Source organism: Rana temporaria, chromosome 13, assembly GCF_905171775.1.
Source record: "Rana temporaria chromosome 13, aRanTem1.1, whole genome shotgun sequence".
NCBI classification, from domain to species: Eukaryota; Metazoa; Chordata; class Amphibia; order Anura; family Ranidae; genus Rana; species Rana temporaria.
The window spans coordinates 115,471,815-115,492,073 of record NC_053501.1 but is presented as its reverse complement, the minus strand read 5'-3'; the positions used below and the strand labels follow the sequence as shown (position 1 = coordinate 115,492,073).

The 20,259-nt window shown below is 44.4% G+C and overlaps 1 protein-coding gene across 3 annotated transcripts in view; it reads right to left on the bottom strand.

Annotated features, from left to right (window-relative positions):
- The window catches only part of IGSF9 (immunoglobulin superfamily member 9), a 136,503-nt gene that overhangs the window by 53,831 nt on the left and 62,413 nt on the right, over nucleotides 1-20,259 (bottom strand). For all 3 annotated transcript variants that reach the window (XM_040333475.1, XM_040333477.1, XM_040333476.1), the window contains exons 4-7: nucleotides 16,168-16,320; nucleotides 7,932-8,083; nucleotides 2,039-2,156; nucleotides 173-314 (exon numbers count right to left, since the gene is read on the bottom strand). In XM_040333475.1, the coding sequence (XP_040189409.1) occupies nucleotides 173-314; nucleotides 2,039-2,156; nucleotides 7,932-8,083; nucleotides 16,168-16,320 (565 nt within the window). The remainder of the gene's footprint in view (nucleotides 1-172; nucleotides 315-2,038; nucleotides 2,157-7,931; nucleotides 8,084-16,167; nucleotides 16,321-20,259) is intronic.

Below are 20,259 nucleotides of genomic sequence, written 5' to 3'. Positions count from 1 at the left end.
TTTTTCTTTTTTTTTTTAAGTGGGGGGGGGGGGGCCATGTCAGTTTTTTTTAAAAAGGGGGGGAACCCCATGTCAGGTTTTTTTTTATTTTAAAGGGGGGGGACCCCATGTCAGGTTTTTCTTTTGTGTCCCATTAGGGAGATGTACTCTTTCAAATGCATAAACCCCTTACCTGAGCAGGTAAACGTTGCTGTTCCCATGGAACCAGCTGTAGGTGAGGTTGGCGGGGTAGGCTTCTGCCTGGCAGGTCAGAAAGGCATCTTGGGAAATATTCACGGTGATGTTTTCTGGAGGGACAACAATGACGGGCGGACCTGAGAAAAAAAAAAAGATAATTGGGGATATCAGGTAATTGTACATAAAAAAATAACTGTATAAAATAGTACAAAAATAAATAAATAATAATACACTTTGTAGAATCTCCTTTCTCTGCAATTACAGCTGCAAGTCTTTTGGGGATGCCTCTACCAGCTTTGCACATCTAGAGAGGGACATTTTTGCCCATTCTTCTTTGTAAAATATCTCAAGCTCTGTCAGATTGGATGGAGAGCGTCTGTGATCAGCAATTTTCAAGTCTTGCCACAGATTCTCAATGGGATTTAGGTCTGGACTGTGACGGGGCCATTCTAACACATGAATAGGCTTTGATCTAAACCATCCCATTGTAGCTCTGGCTGTATGTTTAGGGTCGTTGTCCTGCTGGAAGGTGAACCTCCCCCCGGTCTCAAGTCTTTTGCAGAGTAACAGGTTTTTCTTCTAAGAATGTCCTGTATTTGGCTCCATCCATCTTCCCATCAACTCTGACCAGCTTCCCTGTCCCTGCTGAAGAAAAGCATCCCCACCACATGATGCTGCCACCACCATGTTTCACAGTGTGGATGGTGTGTTCAGGGTGATGTGCAGTGTTAGTTTTCCGCCACACATAGGCCAAAAAGTAAAATTTTGGTCTCATCTGACCAGAGGACCTTCTTCCACATGTTTGCCGTGTCCCCTCCCCCACCTGGCTTCTCACAAACTGCAAACAGGACTTCTTATGTCTTTCTTTCACCAATGTCTTTCTTCTTGTCACTCTTCCATAAAGGGCAGATTTGTGGAGAGACCACTAATAGTTGTCCTGTGGACAGATTCTCCCCCCTGATCTGTGGATCTCTGCAGCTCCTCCAGAGTTACCATGGGCCTCTTGGCTGCTTCTCCGATGAACGCTCTCCTTGCCCGGCCCGGTCAGTTTAGGTGGACGGCCATGTCTTGGTAGGTTTGCAGTTGTGCCATACTCTTTCCATTTTCCGATGATGGATTGAACAGAAGCTCCGTGAGATGTTCAAAGCTTGGGAGATTCTTTTTATAACCTAACCCTGCTTTATACTTCTCCACAACTTTATCCCTGACCTGTCTGGTGTGTTCCTCGGCCTTCATGATGCTGTTTGTTCACGAATGTCCTCTAACAAACCTCTGAGGGCTTCACGGGACAGCTTTATTTATACTGAGATGAAATCACACACAGGTGGACTCTATTTACTAATTAGGTGACTTCTGAAGGCAATTGGTTCCTCTAGATTTTAGTTTGGGGTATCGGAGTAAAGGGGGCTGAATACAAATGCCCCTCCCCCCACACTTTTCACATATTTATTTGTAAAAAAAAAAGAAAACCATATATAATTTTCTTTCCACTTCACAATTATGTGCCACTTTGTGTTGGTCCATCACATAAAATATGTTTACGTTTTTGGTTGTAACATGAGAAAATGTGGAAAATTTCAAGGGGTATGAATACTTTTTCAAGCCACTGTATTCTGAACTGCAACAGATAAGAGAAATAGAAAATGTCCCCTAAATCCTGGCTCTGGTAACAACTCAGAATTTGGGATTTTCCTTCACTTTCTCAATGGTCACTACAACACAGAGAGGGCGAAATCTCCCCTGAGAGGACAGACAGAAATAAAAACAATAAAAAAAAAATATATAAAAAAAAAAAAATAAGATTTTGGCTTTAGATGCACTTTAATTATTTCACCTACAGTATGCAAAAATACGTCCCTACCTTGCACCAGGACACGGGTGGTGTGCATCACCTCGCCTTCCTCGCTAGTTGCGTGACATGCGTACACGCCCGCAACGGACCTCTGCACTCCTCCGATCCGCAATGATCCATTATTAACCTGCAACCAGCAGAGATTAAGAGAAAATAAGGTATAATAAACAGTAGAAATAAAGAAAAAATAAGATATAATAAACAGTATAAAGAGAAAATAAGATATAAGAAACAGTATAAAGAGAAAATAAGATATAATAAACAGTATAAAGAGAAAATAAGATATAATAAATAGTAGAAATAAAGAGAACATAAGATCTAATAAACAGTATAAAGAGAAAATAAAATATACAGGGAGTGCAGAATTATTAGGCAAATGAGTATTTTGACCACATCATCCTCTTTATGCATGTTGTCTTACTCCAAGTTGTATAGGCTCGAAAGCCTACTACCAATTAAGCATATTAGGTGATGTGCATCTCTGTAATGAGAAGGGGTGTGGTCTAATGACATCAACACCCTATATCAGGTGTGCATAATTATTAGTCAACTTCCTTTCCTTTGGCAAAATGGGTCAAAAGAAGGACTTGACAGGCTCAGAAAAGTCAAAAATAGTGAGATATCTTGCAGAGGGATGCAGCACTCTTAAAATTGCAAAGCTTCTGAAGCGTGATCATCGAACAATCAAGCGTTTCATTCAAAATAGTCAACAGGGTCGCAAGAAGCGTGTGGAAAAACCAAGGCGCAAAATAACTGCCCATGAACTGAGAAAAGTCAAGCGTGCAGCTGCCAAGATGCCACTTGCCACCAGATTGGCCATATTTCAGAGCTGCAACATCACTGGAGTGCCCAAAAGCACAAGGTGTGCAATACTCAGAGACATGGCCAAGGTAAGAAAGGCTGAAAGACGACCACCACTGAACAAGACACACAAGCTGAAACGTCAAGACTGGGCCAAGAAATATCTCAAGACTGATTTTTCTAAGGTTTTATGGACTGATGAAATGAGAGTGAGTCTTGATGGGCCAGATGGATGGGCCCGTGGCTGGATTGGTAAAGGGCAGAGAGCTCCAGTCCGACTCAGACACCAGCAAGGTGGAGGTGGAGTACTGGTTTGGGCTGGTATCATCAAAGATGAGCTTGTGGGGCCTTTTCGGGTTGAGGATGGAGTCAAGCTCAACTCCCAGTCCTACTGCCAGTTTCTGGAAGACACCTTCTTCAAGCAGTGGTACAGGAAGAAGTCTGCATCCTTCAAGAAAAACATGATTTTCATGCAGGACAATGCTCCATCACACGCGTCCAAGTACTCCACAGCGTGGCTGGCAAGAAAGGGTATAAAAGAAGAAAAACTAATGACATGGCCTCCTTGTTCACCTGATCTGAACCCCATTGAGAACCTGTGGTCCATCATCAAATGTGAGATTTACAAGGAGGGAAAACAGTACACCTCTCTGAACAGTGTCTGGGAGGCTGTGGTTGCTGCTGCACGCAATGTTGATGGTGAACAGATCAAAACACTGACAGAATCCATGGATGGCAGGCTTTTGAGTGTCCTTGCAAAGAAAGGTGGCTATATTGGTCACTGATTTGTTTTTGTTTTGTTTTTGAATGTCAGAAATGTATATTTGTGAATGTTGAGATGTTATATTGGTTTCACTGGTAAAAATAAATAATTGAAATGGGTATATATTTTTTTGTTTGTTAAGTTGCCTAATAATTATGCACAGTAATAGTAGTCACCTGCACACACAGATATCCCCCGAAAATAACTAACACTAAAAACAAACTAAAAACTACTTCCAAAAATATTCAGCTTTGATATTAATGAGTTTTTTGGGTTCGTTGAGAACATGGTTGTTGTTCAATAATAAAATGAATCCTCAAAAATACAACTTGCCTAATAATTCTGCACTCCCTGTAATAAACAGTAGAAATAAAGAGAAAATTATTTCTACTATTTATTATATCTTATTTTCTCTTTATTACTACTGTTTATTATATCTTATTTTCTCTTTATTACTACTGTTTATTATATCTTATTTTCTCTTTATACTGTTTATTATATCTTATTTTCTCTTTATACTGTTTATTATATCTTATTTTTTCTTTATCTCTACTATTTATTATATCATAAGAATATTATATCTTTTTTTTTCTTAAGATATAATAAATAGTAGGAATAAAGAAAAAATAAGATATAATAAACAGTATAAAGAGAAAATCTGATATAATAAATAGTAGAAATAAAGAGAAAATCTGATATAATAAATAGTAGAAATAAAGAGAAAATCTGATATAATAAATCGTAGAAAGAGAAAATAAGATATAATAAACAGTATAAAGAGAAAATAAGATATATTAAACAGTATAAATAAATAAAGAGAAACTTATTTCTACTATTTATTATATCTGATTTTCTCTTTATTTCAACTGTTTATTATATCTTATTTTCCCTTTCTACTATTTATTATATCTGATTTTCTCTTCATACTGTTTATTATATCTTATTTTTTCTTTATTTCTACTATTTATTATATCTTAAAAAAAAATAAGATTATACTGTTTATTATATCTTATTTTTTCTTAAGATATAATAAATAGTAGAAATAAAGAGAAAATCAGATATAATAAATAGTAGAAAGAGAAAATAAGATATAATAAACAGTAGAAATAAAGAGAAAATAAGATATAATAAATAATAGAAATAAACTGGTAATAAATAATAGCTGATAAAAAATCTTCTATAGGACGTTTATTTTTATTTTTTTTGGAAACAAAGTAAAAAGTTTTGATGGGGGTTAAAATATTGTTCAAAGGGTACGTATAAAATAATTGCTTCTAAACAACCTACTTGAAGAATGTCTTCAACAACAACTTATAAAGACACGTATTGTTTCCATAAACAGTACACAGCTGAAAAACGTCTAAATATGATACAAAACTATTTTTTCTCTATAACTATATAAAACAAGGTTCCTCCTTCTGTATTTTATTTTTATTTATTTTTTAAACACAGGAGGTGTGGCCCCATTAAAAAAAAAAGGGGGGGGCAATAATGTTTCCACTAAACTGTTACGGAGCAATTATTTCTTTATAGCGATCTTCTGTAAAGTACGTAAACAAAGAACATAAAAAAATATAATTTAATACAAAGCAAAAAGGTTTCCAGAAAATTATTACAGCTAAAAAAAAAATGTATGTATATATATTTTTTTTGTAAATCTATTTTTTTATTTATTTTACACAAGATATTTATCTGTAAAAAGAACCACTGTAATAATTTTGTGGAAACTGATGTCCTCATTTTAAAAAATAGGGCCACTCCTCATATATATATATATATATATATATATATATATATATATATATATAAAAAAAAAAACACTGGTGGGTGATTTATTAGTTCTTTGCATATATATGTATACACACACACACACACACACATTATATATTTATATTAATTCTACATTTACCATAATATTATTATTGTAATACTATGTTATACATGTATTTTTGTTTATAATAGTATTATAATATTAATATAATATATATATATATATATATATATATATATATATATATATATATATATATATTTGTAGATCTAGGTTTTATTTATTTTACACAAGATATTTAATCTTTAAAAAGAACCACTTTATCTGTAATAATTTTGTGGAAACTGATGCCCTCGTTTTCAAAAATAGGGCCACTCCTCTTATATAAATATATAGAACACTGGTGGGCGATTTATTAGTGCTTTGCATATATATGTATACACACACATATATATTTTATATATATATATATATATATATATATATATATATATATATATATATATATATATATTTATATTAATTCTACATTTACCATAATATTATTACTGTAATAATAATAATAATAATAATAATAATAATAATATGTTATACATGTATTTTTGTTTATATAAATTTTATATTGTTTAAATAAATGTTATAAATGTTTTACATTTACAATTTTATATTGTTTAAATAAATGTTATATATATATATATTTGTAAATCTATTTTTTATTTATTTTACATAAGATATTTATCTTTAAAAAGAACTACTTTATCTGCAATAAATTTTGTGGAAACTGATGCCCTCGTTTAAAAAAAAAAAAGGGCCTCTGTGTGTGTATATATATATATATATATATGACACTGGTGGGTGATTTATTAGTTCTTTGCATATATATGTATACACACACACACACACACACACACACATTATATATTTATATTAATTCTACATTTACCATAATATTATTGTAACAATAATAAGCTATACATGTATTTTTGTTTATAAAAATATTATATTAAAAATAAATGTTATATATATATATATATATATATATATATACTAGCTGAATACCCGGCGTTGCCCGGTCTTCCTATCTTAACCTTTTGGGGAGGAAAATCATAGTAATATAAATATACCCATCTTTTATATAAGGGTGTAGGTAAGGGTTAATGTAACTGTCATATATTTTTATTTGGCATATAAGTAATATGTGTAGCAGGTATTATTGAAATATCTCCAGGCGTACAGAAGTTATGTGGGAACATACATTTCCCATTGATTTGCATGGGACTTTAAACAAAAACCCCGACCCTCACAAATGGGGGTAGTTAAGGGATAAATTAACTATCCTATAGTGTAAGTGGACATATAAGTAACATGTGACCAAGTGTTATGGAAATATGTACAGCCGTTTGGAAGTTATGAAGTAACATATATTTCCCATAGAGTTGAATGGGACTTAAAAGGAAAACCCCGACCATGGCAAATGGGGGTGGGTAAGGGTTAAACCACCTATCCTGTGTTTGTTGCTGACATATAAGTAACATGTGTGCCAAGTTTCATGTTAATATCTTTAGCCGTTTGGACGTGATGCTGGAACATACATACATACACACGTTGAGTTTTATATATATTATATATAATACATTTATTTTTGTTATGATATTACATTAATAATAATACTATTAGGATGATGAAAATAAATATAGAATTCTAAATTTCTTTATTTTTTTTTGTTATACATTTCTTTGTAAAGTAGCGCACGGATAAAACACTCCGCTCGTTCTGAGGAATATCTAAAGCAAAAAGTTGGAAAAACAATTCATATTTATGTATTTCCGCTGCCACTTGCTTAGACTTCCACTTCCTTCCCTGCTGATAATATTTATAACAAATAAATAAATAAATAAAAATAGGCAAGTGAGGTGCGACCTCCAATATCCTCACCTGAGATGTATGAATTCCCACCCAACATTGTTCCTCCTGTGTATGCACAATATCCTATATGGGTGCTGTATTGAAGAATGGCCACAAGAGGGCGGTGCAGCCGCAGGAAAAGCGCTCTCCGCCTCGCACTGCGCACTGAGTGACAATGGCTCTTTGTTAAATAAAAGAAGAAAGCGCTGACGCAGGAATACGCTCAGATGTCGCTGTGCAGACACCACACAGCCTGATGAGTAAACACAACAGCTGACTGCCAAAGACAACACAGGTTGTCGTGTTTACCGTCTGCCATGCAAATTCGCCATGTCGGCGTGTGAGGCCGTGCGCAGACACCTGACGAAGAGCACCTGTAACCCCCCCCCCCCCAGTGAGCATAAGAGGGGGGGGCAGAGGCTGTACGTCATCGCTTTATTGGTTTAGTGATTGTACTGTATCTATGGAGGAGCAGTGTTGTCACCCGAGGACAGGAAGTGTGTTGGGACTACAGAACACCTCCCAATAAACTGCAATTGCACATTAACATTTAAAAAACAAAAATAAATCTACTCTTCTACTTCTAGTCTTCTTCTATCATTTCTATTTCCATTGGCTACCTGCAAACATTTTTACTGAAGGGTCAGTCCTTCGTTCCTCACCTGGACCTTGTCTGCGCTCTCTAGAACCACGTTCTCCCTCTTCCAGGAGACCAGCGGTTGTGGGTTCCCATAAGCCAGGCAGGTGAGCGTCAACGTGTCTCCGACGCGCACTTCCACGGTCATTGGTGGCGTCTCACGGAAAGCAGGCGGGGCTGTAAAGAGAAAAGTTATAAGTGATTGGTGTGGACTTGGTATCAGTTCATAAACCGTACCCTGTACCAAACCCTGGACAAAACAGTGTCATGCAAACAAGGAGCACTAGGGCCACCGACGTCCCCCTTCTCCTGTGCTTTCCAACCATGGGTCACCAACGTCCCCCTTCTCCTGTGCCTTCCAACCATGGGTCACCAACGTCCCCCTTCTCCTGTGCTTTCCAACCATGGGTCACCACTGTCCCTCTTCTCCTGTGCCTTCCAACTATGGGTCACCAACGTCCCCCTTCTCCTGTGCTTTCCAACCATGGGTCACCAACGTCTCCCTTCTCCTGTGCTTTCCAACCATGGGTCACCAACGTCCCCCTTCTCCTGTGCTTTCCAACCATGGGTCACCAACGTCCCCCTTCTCCTGTGCTTTCCAACCATGGGTCACCAACGTCCCCCTTCTCCTGTGCTTTCCAACCATGGGTCACCAATGTCCCCCTTCTCCTGTGCTTTCCAACCATCGGTCACCAACGTCCCCCTTCTCCTGTGCTTTCCAACCATGAGTTACGAACGTCCCCCTTCTCCTGTGCTTTTTTCAACTTTTCCAACCATGAGTTACAAACGTCCCCCTTCTCCTGTGCTTTCCAACCATGGGTCACCAACGTCCCCCTTCTCCTGTGCTTTCCAACCATCGGTCACCAACGTCCCCCTTCTCCTGTGCTTTCCAACCATGAGTTACGAACGTCCCCCTTCTCCTGTGCTTTCCAACTTTTCCAACCATGAGTTACAAACGTCCCCCTTCTCCTGTGCTTTCCAACCATGGGTCACCAACGTCCCCCTTCTCCTGTGCTTTCCAACCATTGGTCACCAACGTCCCCCTTCTCCTGTGCTTTCCAACCATGGGTCACCAACGTCCCCCTTCTCCTGTGCTTTCCAACTTTTCCAACCATGAGTTACAAACGTCCCCCTTCTCCTGTGCTTTCCAACCATGGGTCACCAACGTCCCCCTTCTCCTGTGCTTTCCAACCATTGGTCACCAACGTCCCCCTTCTCCTGTGCTTTCCAACCATGGGTCACCAATGTCCCGCTTCTCCTGTGCTTTCCAACCATGGGTCACCAATGTCCCCTTTCTCCTGTGCTTTCCAACTTTTCCAACCATGAGTTACGAACGTCCCCCTTCTCCTGTGCTTTCCAACCATGGGTCACCAACGTCTCCCTTCTCCTGTGCTTTCCAACCATGGGTCACCAACGTCTCCCTTCTCCTGTGCTTTCCAACCATGGGTCACCAACGTCCCCCTTCTCCTGTGCATTCCAACCATGGGTCACCAACGTCCCCCTTCTCCTGTGCCTTCCACTTTTCCAACCATGGGTCACCAACGTCCCCCTTCTCCTGTGCCTTCCACTTTTCCAACCATGGGTCACCAACGTCCCCCTTCTCCTGTGCCTTCCACTTTTCCAACCATGGGTCACCAACGTCCCCCTTCTCCTGTGCTTTATGGATTATCAACATCCCCCTTCTCCTGTGCTTTCCAACAATGGGTCACCAACATCCCCCTTCTCCTGTGCCTTCCAACAATGGGTCACCAACATCCCCCTTCTCCTGGGCTTTCCAACCATGGGTCACCAACGTCCCCCTTCTCCTGTGCTTTCCAACCATGGGTAACCAACGTCCCCCTTCTCCTGTGCTTTCCAACCATGGGTCACTAACGTCCACCTTCTCCTGTGCTTTCCAACCATGGGTCACCAACGTCCCCCTTCTCCTGTGCTTTCCAACCATGGGTCACTAACGTCCACCTTCTCCTGTGCTTTCCAACCATGGGTAACCAACGTCCCCCTTCTCCTGTGCTTTCCAACCATGGGTCACTAACGTCCCCCTTCTCCTGTGCTTTCCAACCATGGGTCACCAACGTCCCCCTTCTCCTGTGCTTTCCAACCATGGGTCACCACTGTCCCTCTTCTCCTGTGCTTTCCAACCATGGGTCACCAACGTCCCCCTTCTCCTGTGCCTTCCAACCATGGGTCACCAACGTCCCCCTTCTCCTGTGCTTTCCAACCATGGGTCACCAACGTCCCCCTTCTCCTGTGCCTTCCAACCATGGGTCACCAACGTCCCCCTTTTCCTGTGCTTTCCAACCATGGGTCACCAACGTCCCCCTTTCTCCTGTGCTTTCCAACCATGGGTCACCAACGTCTCCCTTCTCCTGTGCCTTCCACTTTTCCAACCATGGGTCACCAATGTCCCCCTTCTCCCGTGCTTTATGGGTTATCAACATCCCCCTTCTCCTGTGCTTTCCAACCATGGGTCAGCAGCATCCCTCTTCTGTGATTTTTACCTTTCCAATCATGGGTCACCAACGTCCCCCTTCTCCTGTGCTTTCCACCTTTCCAACCATGGGTCACCAAAGTCCCCCTTCTCCTGTGCTTTCCAACCATGGGTCACCAATGTCCCCCTTCTCCTGTGCTTTCCAACCATTGGTCACCAACGTCCCCCTTCTCCTGTGCCTTCCAACCATGGGTCACCAACGTCCTCCTTCTCCTGTGCTTTCCAACCATGGGTCACCAACGTCCCCCTTCTCCTGTGCTTTCCAACCATGGGTCACCAACGTCCCCCTTCTCCTGTGCTTTCCAACCATGGGTCACCAACGTCCTCCTTCTCCTGTGCTTTCCAACCATGGGTCACCAACGTCCCCCTTCTCCTGTGCTTTCCAACCATGGGTCACCAACGTCCCCCTTCTCCTGTGCTTTCCAACCATGGGTCACCAACGTCCTCCTTCTCCTGTGCTTTCCAACCATGGGTCACCAACGTCCCCCTTCTCCTGTGCTTTCCAACCATGGGTCACCAACGTCCCCCTTCTCCTGTGCTTTCCAACCATGGGTCACCAACGTCCCCCTTCTCCTGTGCTTTCCAACCATGGGTCACCAACGTCTCCCTTCTCCTGTGCTTTCCAACCATGGGTCACCAACGTCCCCCTTCTCCTGTGCTTTCCAACCATGGGTCACCAACGTCCCCCTTCTCCTGTGCTTTCCAACCATGGGTCACCAACGTCCCCCTTCTCCTGTGCTTTCCAACCATGGGTCACCAACGTCTCCCTTCTCCTGTGCTTTCCAACCATGGGTCACCAACGTCCCCCTTCTCCTGTGCTTTCCAACCATGGGTCACCAACGTCCCCCTTCTCCTGTGCTTTCCAACCATGGGTCACCAACGTCCCCCCTTCTCCTGTGCTTTCCAACCATGGGTCACCAACTTCTCCCTTCTCCTGTGCTTTCCAACCATGGGTCACCAACGTCCCCCCTTCTCCTGTGCTTTCCAACCATGGGTCAGACAGAAGGGCGTCCACCAATGGATGTTGTAAGAAAACCCTATACAGTCATACAAGAGGACATCTAGAAGGATCAAAGACTGAAACCTCAGATACAAATTTATTACACGGAAGGATCCAATAGTGCCAACGCGTTTCGGCCACAAATCACGCCCGTCACCAGGGCGACAAATACGTGGAGATAGAGATCCTTCAGACTAGAATGTAGCTTCACAGGGGATATTGTTCAGAATAGTTCATGCGACTCTATAGGAGGACAACGGCGAGAGGAGGATGGGAGGGTTTCTGCGCTACTCTTCACCTAGGAAGGCGCAGTTCGACAAACATTTGTTCCCGACAATGGAGAGGAGTCAGGTGAAGTGTTTGAGAATAAACAGAGAAATGTGAGACGACGGAAACAGAGAACGGACGCCAACCAACAACGTTTGAGGAACTAACCGAACCCCCCTGCCTGCTGGACAAACCGGCCAATCCTGATGGGTGAGAGCCGGAGCCATTGTGTGCCGGGAAGGCGTCTGTTCACTACAATGTTACCTTCTATAGAAAAGCCAACAAGTCACTTTCTGTATAAATCAGAGAAGATTCTATGTCTATTATGGTGTCGGGAGAAGAGTCCTCCAGCAGTGCAGAGTATGTCAGGAGAGGAGAGTTATAGAGGAAGGAGCAGAGTCCTCCAGCAGAGCAGAGTATTTCAGGAGAGGAGAGTTATAGAGGAAGGAGCAGAGTCCTCCAGCAGAGCAGAGTATTTCAGGAGAGGAGAGTTATAGAGGAAGGAGCAGAGTCCTCCAGCAGAGTATTTCAGGAGAGGAGAGTTATGGAGGAAGGAGCAGAGTCCTCCAGCAGAGCAGAGTATTTCAGGAGAGGAGAGTTATAGAGGAAGGAGCAGAGTCCTCCAGCAGTGCAGAGTATTTCAGGAGAGGAGAGTTATAGAGGAAGGAGCAGAGTCCTCCAGCAGAGCAGAGTATTTCAGGAGAGGAGAGTTATAGAGGAAGGAGCAGAGTCCTCCAGCAGAGTATTTCAGGAGAGGAGAGTTATAGAGGAAGGAGCAGAGTCCTCCAGCAGAGTATTTCAGGAGAGGAGAGTTATAGAGGAAGGAGCAGAGTCCTCCAGCAGAGCAGAGTATTTCAGGAGAGGAGAGTTATAGAGGAAGGAGCAGAGTCCTCCAGCAGAGCAGAGTATTTCAGGAGAGGAGAGTTATAGAGGAAGGAGCAGAGTCTTCCAGCAGAGTATTTCAGGAGAGGAGAGTTATAGAGGAAGGAGCAGAGTCCTCCAGCAGAGCAGAGTATTTCAGGAGAGGAGAGTTATAGAGGAAGGAGCAGAGTCCTCCAGCAGAGTATTTCAGGAGAGGAGAGTTATGGAGGAAGGAGCAGAGTCCTCCAGCAGAGCAGAGTATTTCAGGAGAGGAGAGTTATAGAGGAAGGAGCAGAGTCCTCCAGCAGAGTATTTCAGGAGAGGAGAGTTATAGAGGAGGCAACAGAGTCCTCCAGCAGTGCAGAGTATTTCAGTAGAGGAGAGTTATAGAGGAAGGAGCAGAGTCCTCCAGCAGTGCAGAGTATTTCAGGAGAGGAGAGTTATAGAGGAAGGAGCAGAGTCCTCCAGCAGAGCAGAGTATTTCAGGAGAGGAGAGTTATAGAGGAAGGAGCAGAGTCCTCCAGCAGAGTATTTCAGGAGAGGAGAGCTATAGAGGAAGGAGCAGAGTCCTCCAGCAGAGTATTTCAGGAGAGGAGAGTTATAGAGGAAGGAGCAGAGTCCTCCAGCAGAGTATTTCAGGAGAGGAGAGTTATAGAGGAAGGAGCAGAGTCCTCCAGCAGAGCAGAGTTTTTCAGGAGAGGAGAGTTGTAGAGGAAGGAGCAGAGTCCTCCAGCAGAGTATTTCAGGAGAGGAGAGTTATAGAGGAAGGAGCAGAGTCCTCCAGCAGAGTATTTCAGGAGAGGAGAGTTATAGAGGAAGGAGCAGAGTCCTCCAGCAGTGCAGAGTATTTCAGGAGAGGAGAGTTATAGAGGAAGGAGCAGAGTCCTCCAGCAGAGTATTTCAGGAGAGGAGAGTTATAGAGGAAGGAGCAGAGTCCTCCAGCAGAGTATTTCAGGAGAGGAGAGTTATAGAGGAAGGAGCAGAGTCCTCCAGCAGAGCAGAGTATTTCAGGAGAGGAGAGTTATAGAGGAAGGAGCAGAGTCCTCCAGCAGAGTATTTCAGGAGAGGAGAGTTATAGAGGAGGGAGCAGAGTCCTCCAGCAGAGTATTTCAGGAGAGGAGAGTTATAGAGGAAGGAGCAGAGTCCTCCAGCAGAGCAGAGTATTTCAGGAGAGGAGAGTTATAGAGGAAGGAGCAGAGTCCTCCAGCAGAGCAGAGTTTTTCAGGAGAGGAGAGTTGTAGAGGAAGGAGCAGAGTCCTCCAGCAGAGTATTTCAGGAGAGGAGAGTTATAGAGGAAGGAGCAGAGTCCTCCAGCAGAGTATTTCAGGAGAGGAGAGTTATAGAGGAAGGAGCAGAGTCCTCCAGCAGTGCAGAGTATTTCAGGAGAGGAGAGTTATAGAGGAAGGAGCAGAGTCCTCCAGCAGAGTATTTCAGGAGAGGAGAGTTATAGAGGAAGGAGCAGAGTCCTCCAGCAGAGTATTTCAGGAGAGGAGAGTTATAGAGGAAGGAGCAGAGTCCTCCAGCAGAGCAGAGTATTTCAGGAGAGGAGAGTTATAGAGGAAGGAGCAGAGTCCTCCAGCAGAGTATTTCAGGAGAGGAGAGTTATAGAGGAAGGAGCAGAGTCCTCCAGCAGAGCAGAGTATTTCAGGAGAGGAGAGTTATAGAGGAAGGAGCAGAGTCCTCCAGCAGAGCAGAGTATTTCAGGAGAGGAGAGTTATAGAGGAAGGAGCAGAGTCCTCCAGCAGAGCAGAGTATTTCAGGAGAGGAGAGTTATAGAGGAAGGAGCAGAGTCCTCCAGCAGAGCAGAGTATTTCAGGAGAGGAGAGTTAAAGAGGAAGGAGCAGAGTCCTCCAGCAGAGCAGAGTATATCAGGAGAGGAGAGTTATAGAGGAAGGAGCAGAGTCCTCCAGCAGAGTATTTCAGGAGAGGAGAGTTATAGAGGAGGGAGCAGAGTCCTCCAGCAGAGTATTTCAGGAGAGGAGAGTTATAGAGGAAGGAGCAGAGTCCTCCAGCAGAGTATTTCAGGAGAGGAGAGTTATAGAGGAAGGGGCGTGGTCAGTATGCTGGGAAAGGGTTAACAGATGTCAGCGCTGGGGGCGTGGCTCCCTCGATGGAGAAGTGTTAGCACAGTGGCGGATCGCACACATTGCGGGGGAGGGGAGAGGAAAACTCTGCCGGGATCATCATTTTTTTGTTTACAGGACATTATTTTAGATGCAGTGATGTCATCACCGGGTCTCTGTGCTTCTCTATGCAATGCAGGCAGATCGTGGCTGGTGGGAGGGGCCTTTATATTTATCAATAAACTGTGTAAAATAAGGACACACCTATTGTATCCAATCAGGTTGTAGAGTGAAGGAGTCCCAAAATCATGGCCGACTACAAGAATTTATCCGGCGTATCCTGAATGTGCACAGACTGTCCACAGAGGCTGCCTGGTGCAAGGGGGGGGGACGACTCTGATGGGGACCCAGGATGCAAGGGGGGGGGGGACTCTGATGGGGACCCCGGATGCAAGGGGGGGGACTCTGATGGGGACCCCGGATGCAAGGGGGGACGACGACTCTGATGGGGACCCCGGGGGGGGGGGGGACTCTGATGGGGACCCCGGATGCAAGGGGGGGGGGGACTCTGATGGGGAGGTTGGTGTATCGGATTATTTCATGAACCTCTCAGCGTCTTCTTCTGGCCCTTTAATTTTCAGGAAGTTTCCTCTTCACTTCACCAGCCAATCAGTGGGCAGCGTTTTGGATTCCCATAAAACAAATTTTCCCGTATTCGCTTAGATCATGGTCCCCATCAGTCTCCCCTTATATCAGAGCCCCCCCTTATATCAGAGTCCCCCCCTTACATCAGAGTCCCCCCCTTACATCAGAGTCCCCCCCTTACATCAGTGTCCCCCCCTTACATCAGTGTCCCCCCCTTACATCAGTGTCCCCCTCTTACATCAGTGTCCCCCTCTTACATCAGAGCCCCCCCTTACATCAGAGCCCCCCTTATATCAGAGTCCCCCCCTTACATCAGAGTCCCCCCCTTACATCAGTGTCCCCCCCTTACATCAGTGTCCCCCCTTACATCAGAGCCCCCCCCTACATCAGAGCCCCCCTTACATCAGAGCCCCCCCTTACATCAGAGCCCCCCCTTACATCAGAGCCCCCCCTTACATCAGAGCCCCCCCCTTACATCAGAGCCCCCCCCTTACATCAGAGCCCCCCCCCTTACATCAGTGTCCCCCCCTTACATCAGTGTCCCCCCCTTACATCAGAGCCCCCCCTTACATCAGAGCCCCCCCCTTACATCAGAGCCCCCCCTTACATCAGAGCCCCCCCTTACATCAGAGCCCCCCCTTACATCAGAGTCCCCCCTTACATCAGGAGAACCCATAGGAAGCCTCTGCTCACCGTGATCCCCAATTTGTGAACATTAGGGATACGTCGGATAAATTCTTGTTTTCGGCCATAGACTCTACAATCTGATTGTACAATCTGCTTTGGATCTCCCAGCTCTGCAGTGGGAGGGCCTTGTCTGTCCTCTTATTATATCTAAAAAGGAGAGATTGTACAATCAGATTGTATCATGTATGGCCAGCTTTAGACAGATCTTCAGTGTAGGACCGGGAGTCCCGGTTTTGGGGGGGGAACTTACAGTTGACGGTGAGGTGGACCCACGTCCCGTTCTTGAAGTCTTCGTCTCCGTGGTGCCGGTCCAGGAAGAGAACCCGACACTCGTACCACCCCTGGTCATCGGATCGCAGACGGTCTATGTGGAGGGAGGCGCCTTCCTCGATACGTGTCCGGCCTGCCGAGAAAAAAAAAAAAACGATACAATGTGAGATCCACCGAATCCATCCAATCAGGGGGAGCGGTGCGATACATTGACCAATGACTGTCCGAGGGAGATTGTATAATCAGATTGTAAGGTGTGTGGTGAGCAGATCACTTATAGAACTTTTTCACTTTTGGGGATTTCCTCTCATTTCCCGTTTGGCTGTGGGGAAGTGAAGGGAATTCTTACAATGGGGACACTAGTTCTTGGGACAACCAAGGATTTCCTTTCACTTCCTGTTTTGGCTATGGGACAGGAAGTGAAGGGAAATATCACAATGGGGACAATAGTTCTGGTGACAAACAGGGATTCCCTCACTTTGGAGGGATTTCTCCTCACTTCATATTTTGGATATGGGACAGGAAGTGAAGGGAAATCTAGTTCTGGTGACAACCAGGGATTACCTTCGCTTTGAAGGGATTTCCTTTCACTTCCTGTTTTTGGCTAGGAGACAGGAAGTGAAGGAAAAATCTCCCCAGCTGGGGGGGGGGGGCACTAGTTCTGGTGAAAACTAGGGATTACTTTGACTTTGGTGGGGGATTTCCTCTCACTTGCTGTTTGGCTATGGCACAGAAAGTGAAGGGAAATCACAGGAAGAGAATGGAAATCACAGGAAGAGAAGGGAAATCACAGGAAGAGAAGGGAAATCAAAGGAAGAGAAGGAAAATCAAAGGAAGAGAAGGGAAATCAAAGGAAGAGAAGGGAAATCAAAGGAAGAGAAGGAAAACCAAAGGAAGAGAAATCAAAGGAAGAGAAGGGAAATCAAAGGAAGTGAAGGGAAATCAAAGGAAGTGAAGGGAAATCAAAGCAAGTGAAGGGAAATCAAGACAAGTGAAGGGAAATTACAGGAAGTGAAGGGAAATTACAGGAAGTGAAGGGAAATTACAGGAAGTGAAGGGAAATTACAGGAAGTGAAGGGAAATTACAGGAAGTGAAGGGAAATCAAAGGAAGTGAAGGGAAATCAAAGCAAGTGAAGGGAAATTACAGGAAGTGAAGGGAAATTACAGGAAGTGAAGGGAAATCAAAGCAAGTGAAGGGAAATCAAAGCAAGTGAAGGGAAATCAAAGCAAGTGAAGGGAAATTACAGGAAGTGAAGGGAAATTACAGGAAGTGAAGGGAAATCACAGGAAGTGAAGGGAAATCAAAGGAAGTGAAGGGAAATCACAGGAAGTGAATGGAAATCAAAGGAAGTGAAGGGAAATCAAAGGAAGTGAAGGGAAATCAAAGCAAGTGAAGGGAAATCAAGACAAGTGAAGGGAAATTACAGGAAGTGAAGGGAAATTACAGGAAGTGAAGGGAAATTACAGGAAGTGAAGGGAAATTACAGGAAGTGAAGGGAAATTACAGGAAGTGAAGGGAAATCAAAGGAAGTGAAGGGAAATCAAAGCAAGTGAAGGGAAATTACAGGAAGTGAAGGGAAATTACAGGAAGTGAAGGGAAATCAAAGCAAGTGAAGGGAAATCAAAGCAAGTGAAGGGAAATCAAAGCAAGTGAAGGGAAATTACAGGAAGTGAAGGGAAATTACAGGAAGTGAAGGGAAATCACAGGAAGTGAAGGGAAATCAAAGGAAGTGAAGGGAAATCACAGGAAGTGAATGGAAATCAAAGGAAGTGAAGGGAAATCAAAGGAAGTGAAGGGAAATCAAAGGAAGTGAAGGGAGATCACAGGAAGTGAAGGGAAATCAAAGGAAGTGAAGGGACATAACAGGAAGTGAAGGGAAATCACAGGAAGTGAAGGGAAATAACAGGAAGTAAAGGGAAATCACAGGAAGTGAAGGGAAATTACAGGCAGTGATGGGAAATCTCACCAATGGGCCACAGGTGGCAAAATAAATAAAAACTGAGGGGGTTATAAGCCCTCCCTTACTCTATCCAAAACAGAAAATAGGTTTGCCTGTTAGTTCTACTTTAATTCCTGGTGGTCCTGTCCTGCCTTGTCCAGACACTTCCTGTTATAGGGTGACAACGCTGTCCCAATTGCGTTCCTATGTTGTCACCCCGTCTCACACAGGGCAGTACTCTATTTCAGGGGACTATCAGAATCAAAGTGGATAACCCCAATCATTCCGCTTCATCATGTCGATATCGATTCTGCAGCTTTCCATTAAAATAATCCTCCGGTGATCCCACCACGGAGACCCTTGCTCAGGCACTTCCTGTTATAGGGTGACAACGCTCTGCCCATGTCTCCCAATTATGCTCCTGTGTTGTCACCCTGTCACACAGTAATCCCTAGTTTTCACCAGAACTAGTGCCCCCCACTGGGGAGATTTTCCTTCACTTCCTGTCTCATAGCCAAAAACAGGAAGTGAAAAGGAAATCCCTTCAAAGCGAAGGAAATCCCTGGTAACGTGAGAAAATGTGGGAAATTTCAAGGGGTATGAATACTTTTTCAAGGCACTGTCTAGTAGAGCACATCATGGCCGCCCCGGTGTAGATATACAAGTAGAAGCACGATCTTTAGATACCGGAATACCGATTGGCAAGCTTATATTTCCATCGATATTCAGAAGTTCCTGCTTCATTTTATTCCATTAATATTAATATATTCATCATTTCTTGTCCATCTAAAAGCATTAATAGTTAGAGTTCCCCTTTACATCCCATTTCCCGCTAGATCTCAGCTGTAAATACGATGCTGATAATAAGAACCTGTTATAACTATACCGAGGAAGACTTGTGGGGGGGTCACTGGAAGAGTGACGGGCGGCTGGGCCTGGGAAGTGTCCCCCGGATTATGGGATTGAGGAGGGGACACCGGCCGACATGGGAATGTGTCCCGAGGAATCTCCGGAGATGAAGCCGCCTTTTATGGAATGACAGAAGAGAAAAGTGTTCCAGGCGGGATGCCGAATCAGAAATCTGGGAAGTGTCAGGATTGCCTGACCCCGGGAAGCAGAGAATTGAGGGTCACCGATTCTGCCCCCCATTTTTCAGTTTGTGCTCTGTACAATGTATGGTGTGTGCTCTGTGCTGGGTGCGCACTATATTTGTGTGCTCTGTGAAGGGTACACTTGTATGCTGTGTATATCCCATGGTGTGTGATCTGTGCTGTGTACAGTATGATGGGTGTGCTTAATACACTCTATGCTGTGCATGCTCTGTGCTGTGTACATCCCATGTGTGCGCTCTGTGCTGTGTACTTCCTATGCCATGTGTGCCCTGTGCTGTGTAATTCCTATGCAGTATACACTTTATGCTGTGTGTGCGCTCTGTGAGGTGTTAGTTCTATATTATGTTCATCCAATGCGGTGTGTGTGCTCTGTGCTGCCTGCACTCTGTGCCATGTGTGCTCTGTGCTGCCTGCACTCTGTGCCATGTGTGCTCTGTGCTGCCTGCACTCTGTGCCACGTGTGCTCTGTGCTGCCTGCACTCTGTGCCACGTGTGCGCTCTATGCCATGTGTGCTCTGTGCTGCCTGCACTCTATGCAATGTGTGCTCTGTGCTGCCTGCACTCTATGCAATGTGTGTTCTATGCTGCGTGCGCTCTATGCCATGTGTGCTCTATGCTGCGTGTGCTCTGTGTGCTCTATGCCATGTGCGCTCTGTGCTGCGTGTGCTCTGTGCTGCCTGCACTCTATGCCATGTGTGCTCTGTGCTGCCTGCACTCTATGCCATGTGTGCTCTGTGCTGCCTGCGCTCTATGCTATGTGAGCTCTGTGCGCTCTATGCTATGTGCGCTCTGTGCTGCGTGCGCTCTATGCCATGTGTGCTCTGTGCTGCCTGCACTCTATGCCATGTGTGCTCTGTGCTGCCTGCACTCTATGCCATGTGTGCTCTGTGCTGCGTGCGCTCTATGCTATGTGTGCTCTGGGCGCTCTATGCTATGTGCGCTCTGTGCTGCATGCGCTCTATGCCATGTGCGCTCTGTGCTGTGTGCGCTCTATGCCATGTGCATCTGTGCTGCATGCG